The sequence below is a fragment of the Dendroctonus ponderosae genome, unplaced genomic scaffold, assembly GCF_020466585.1.
Source record: "Dendroctonus ponderosae isolate FM_Combo_2020 unplaced genomic scaffold, Dpon_F_20191213v2 Dpon_F_20191213_1, whole genome shotgun sequence".
Classification (NCBI taxonomy): domain Eukaryota; kingdom Metazoa; phylum Arthropoda; class Insecta; order Coleoptera; family Curculionidae; genus Dendroctonus; species Dendroctonus ponderosae.
The window spans coordinates 55,853,976-55,858,905 of NW_026017110.1; the positions used below are offsets into that span (position 1 = coordinate 55,853,976).

Sequence of the window (4,930 nt, forward strand, 5' to 3'; positions counted from 1 at the left end):
ATGGCCGTCGCTAACCGGTCAGACGTATCTGACCGGCCTTCCCCCTATCCGCCACCTGGGGACGCGCCCGATGGGTAGCTCAACCTGCACGGGCTGGAGTGGGTTACTTAGCTCCATTACTTAGTAATTTTTGAATGAAAACTTCCTGCACAAAACAGAATTATAAAAAACTAGCACCGACGTTTTTGCCTCCTGGGTTAAGCATACGAAATGAACAACATATCAATATAAGACTTCAAAAATACATTAGATGACCTTAACGATAAGTAGGTACTTATATATTTGATTGCTTGAAAGTTCTATTTCGTTTAAAAATCGTGTATTATTGTTTATCCTCTATAGGGACTTCGTTTTTTAATCGCAATAAACTTCTAAGCAGCGTTTTTTAATTTCTTCTTGGATTCCATTATGTCGACTTTTTCGTGGCCTTCCTCGTTTCCTTTGTCCTGCTGTGTTCCGTTACAAGGTCTGTTTTGGATTTCTTGTAATTCGCCTTCTATTTCCATTCTTGAACTACTCGGGGCCCTGCACCTGAAGTCCATCTCCGTTGCTTTTAATGTTTTTTTTCTGTACTTTTTTCGATTGGTCACTCCTCTGAGCTGTACGTTTTCATGCTTTTACAAGGGTATTATATATCTTTTTCTTATTATCTTTATTTAGCATAAATGCTCTCCTTGCTTGAGTGTTTCTTTTTTTGATTTTGTTCAGTTACATGATTGTGCCTAAATACTTCTGGGTTCCAAAACGTTATTCTTTTATTAGCTTTAAATGCTCGCTAGTTAGCATAGTTTCGCTGCTCGTTTCTAATGTAGATATATATATTCCGTTTTACTAATGTTTGAATGTGTTTTTTGCGAAGTAATCTATTTTGTTATTCATTTTGTCTGCTTAGTTCAAGAAACGAAAACAGTATTATCACTACTTCATTATAGATTGCGGAATATTATTACAGCAGTTGAAAATTAAATAAACAAGTGATAGTAGATGGTAAGAAAAAGGATAAGCACTTTCATCTCATTATCACAATTTTTTCAGTTTTTCGCTTATCATGGTTTCTAAATGTACGCGTGTGATTTCTTTTTATTTGACCTTCTGGAGTTTCGCCCTTGTAACGTACTGAAAAGGTGTGAAACCAGTCAAACATATTTGCGACATTATTAAATTAAAATCTTAGCATATGAACTGGAACGTTGATTAAATTCTTAAATTGTCCTAGTCGACCATAACCTGTGACGATAACTGTATTATAGAAATCACTATTTTTAAATAACTGATACCAACTGGTTTCGAAACAGATAATTTATACTGAATTTTGTATGCATGTTCGATGTCGATGTAAAATCTTTCAAGTTTGCCCAAATCGCCTTAATCCCTGAGCACTCTTTGCTTCAAAAAATCCCAACTTCCAATCTAGGGCAAGCAGACACTTGAAACTTGCACAGCCCATAGAAAACAGTTGAAGCTCAAAATACTGCAAATATTGCCCAAATGATCTTAATGCCTGATTTTTGTCGACTTGGACAAGTTGGCATAAAAATGGACGTTTTTACCCAAACGCACTCTTTGCTTCAAAAAATCCCAACTTTCAATCTAGAGCAAGCAGACAGTTGAAACTTTCACAGTCCATAGAAAACAGGTGAAGCTCAAAATACTGCAAATATTGCCCAAATGGCCTTAATGCCTGATTTTGTCGACTTGGACAAGTTGACATAAAAATGGACGTTTTCACCCAAAAGCACTCTTTGCTTCAAAAAATCCCAACTTTCAATCTAGAGCAAGCAGACAGTTGAAACTTTCGCAGTCCATAGAAGACAGTTGTAGCTCGAAATACTGAAAATATTGCCCAAATGGCCTTAATGCCTGATTTTTGTCAACTTGGAAAAGTTGGCATAAAAATGGACATTTTCACCCAAAAGCACTTTTTGCTTCAAAAAATTTCAACTTCCAATCTAGAGCAAGCAGACACTTGAAACTGTCTGCAGTCCATAGAAGACAGTTGAAGCTGAAAATACGGTAAATATTACCCAAATCGCCTTAATGCCTGATTTTTGCCCACTTGGAGAAATTGGCATAAAAATGGACGTTTTCGCCCAAAAGCACCTTTTTCTTCAAAAATGGCCAACTTCGAATCTAGAGCAAGCAGACACTTGAAACGTTCACAGTCCATAGAAGACAGTTGAAGCTCAAAATAGATTGTATGTGATATGGGTACAAACAAACAAACAATGTATAAGTCTCTTCACACTTTCACTCGACTAACATGAACACGACAATGAATATTCTTCGCACACTAGTAGGGGGTGTGTTTTTGGTAATGTTAAGAATCGCTGCTTCTTTCTCAAGTTCTTGCTGCACGGTACGTTCTCCAGTATATTTAGGAAATGATCTGGTTCCATCAAATGACGAACCTAATTCAATTGCCTTCTTATTAGGCATTATTGAAACTAGAAAGACACATCCGTTAATTTTCCACACTGACGCACTTGCATTTCCGTTACAGTATAAGTATATAGAATGAATATCGGCACATTTTTTAAATTTAAAAACATAGCCATATTTTGTTGGTAGCTCGGTATCAATTTTGTAAAGGTGTGTGCATGATTTTCAATTTAAAATTGATCAAGCAATTCGCTGTTAAGCTATGGTAGTCTAATCACGAGACACCCTGTACCTATATATGTATGACTATAAGGTTTACATGTCTAACACCTAACACTTAGCTTCTTTCAAATGGTTATTGACAGTTTCAGACATGGCACTTATATGTGCCTAATGAACAAAAAGTTCGGTAGTCAATATTTCTTCTTAGAATAGATTTTGAACACTTTGGAAACGTGGGCATTATTCGTAATTAATAAAGGGATAGGAAAATCAATAATAATAATATGTAATCAATAATTTTATTGGTTTAGACTTACATGACGAATCATATTCTATCATTTAATGTCTTACATACAGCTTCTAAAACTAATACATTTCAATATGAAAATGTAATATTAGTGTAAATACATACTACAGGCAAAAACCTACCATCATAAAATACATCCCTTAAAAATTCATTTTCCAACGTTCTGATTTGGAACAGCATGGAAACCACCTCGATGACTGAATCGAATGATTTTTGCGATCTATTTTTATAGGAACTGTGGTATGACGTTTGTACCAAGTTAACTGAAATATATTTTATGAGGTGTTTCATAAAGGCACATGATTCAACTCTTTACATTTGTTTGTTATAAAATATTGCACATTTAAAAATAAAAAAACGAAGTTTAGACCTGCGTTTAAGACTAATAAAATAATCATAACCTAAAACATTATCGTAAGACAAATATGTTGTTAATTATTAATTTTCACGTGGGATGTGATTACATTTGACTAATTAGAATATTAATAATTAAGTGAATTTAAATGTTATATCAATATACCGGAAGGTATATATTTTCGCATCCCTTAACTGAACGAACTGTTTTTAGGTCACAAATGCAATTCAAGACACTACTTAAAATGTAGTATTCGTAATAATTTGATTGTATTTGTAATATGTATGTAAGATATATTAGAAATGTCCCCTAATGTCTGTCACAAAACGCGTTGTTGTCTCTTTTTTAATTTAAATTTGTATAAAGATTTGAAGTGTATAAATCTCTTTGAAATACATTCTCTATAAGCGCCAAATAAAATTTCTCTTAAAATTAAACTCACTGTTATAGTATAAACTTACTTTGAATAAGTATTTATACAAAGTAAATTTATATGGTACCTAAGAAATGCGTTTACTAACCCTGACACAAAATTTAACTTAGAACAAATTAGGTGATGAAATCAAATAATTATAAGTGACTAGCATAGTGATCTTGACTGACATTCATGCATAGAAAGTCAACACTATATCTCTGTTTTGAAACTGTACTTTTAAACTGACTAAACTTTTTTGGGACTTGTTGACATACCAGCGACTTTTTTGCGACGTTTGTTTAGTAATGAATTATTAGACTTATCTAGTGGTTTCATTTGAACTTGATCATAATCAACGCGCATTGTAGCAAGAGATCTAGTCATTTCTTCTTGTACTTCGGACCACATTTCCTCTCCTTCTTTTAGCATTCTATGAGTATGCAGTGGAGTTTGTGGCACTGCTGTGTATTGCTGGAATACAAATTTGATTACATAAAATGCTGTTAAATAATCAATTTAGCGCGTGGCTATTTAGCACGTGATACAGTGGCGATTTGAGATAAGAGCCCCAATGTCGTGACCGTACAATCAATTAAGCATTCTTATGCAAATAAATTAAATGATTATACGCTCTGAAAAAATCTTATCAGTGTTACGCACTGTTAACAATACGGTTTTTTAATCGACATATTTAATGCGATTGTTGCCATGATAAAAGAAATCGTTTGTAACACACATTAATGTAACGTCTTTGCCATTTCGTGTCTATTAAGTGGCGTTTATACGCTCAAGTTATCTGAACGATCTGGCTTGCACAAGCCCGATCGCTCAAGCAAATCGTTACGTGTAAACGCGAATCTGAAGTTTGCGCAAACCGAAAAATTTGGCTTGGGATCGTTGGCTTGAGCGTGTAAACGATGTCCAAGCCAGGTTTATCGGTTTTGAATCAAATATTGCTACCATGTGCGGGATTCCCTTTGTTGGATTATCGTTTAAAGCACTTATTTCCTAATTTTACAGTTGCATTCCACATATTATCAAACTTCTTATTGATTTAAATAATTGTTTCAATTATTTTTTTTTCGATTTCAATTAAATGTAAAAATAAACCTTAAAATGAAGCCATAAATTTGAATTAGGAAAAGGATGCAGATAAAGGTACGGCGGTGGAATCTATTGTACAACCAGTGGACAAGTGTTCTGCAGATGACACATCTGGCGCTAGTACCAATACCGCAAGTGCGGATCCAGG

At 34.3% G+C, this 4,930-nt stretch overlaps 1 protein-coding gene across 1 annotated transcript in view; it reads right to left on the reverse strand.

Annotated features, from left to right (window-relative positions):
- Positions 1-2,886: 2,886 nt before the first annotated feature.
- Positions 2,887-4,930, reverse strand: part of LOC109537992 (MAP kinase-activated protein kinase 2) — a 7,991-nt gene continuing 5,947 nt past the window's right edge. Inside the window, exon 9 of the mRNA XM_019905012.2 lies at positions 2,887-4,149. Coding sequence (XP_019760571.1) covers positions 3,925-4,149 — 225 coding nt within the window. The 3' untranslated portion in view covers positions 2,887-3,924. The remainder of the gene's footprint in view (positions 4,150-4,930) is intronic.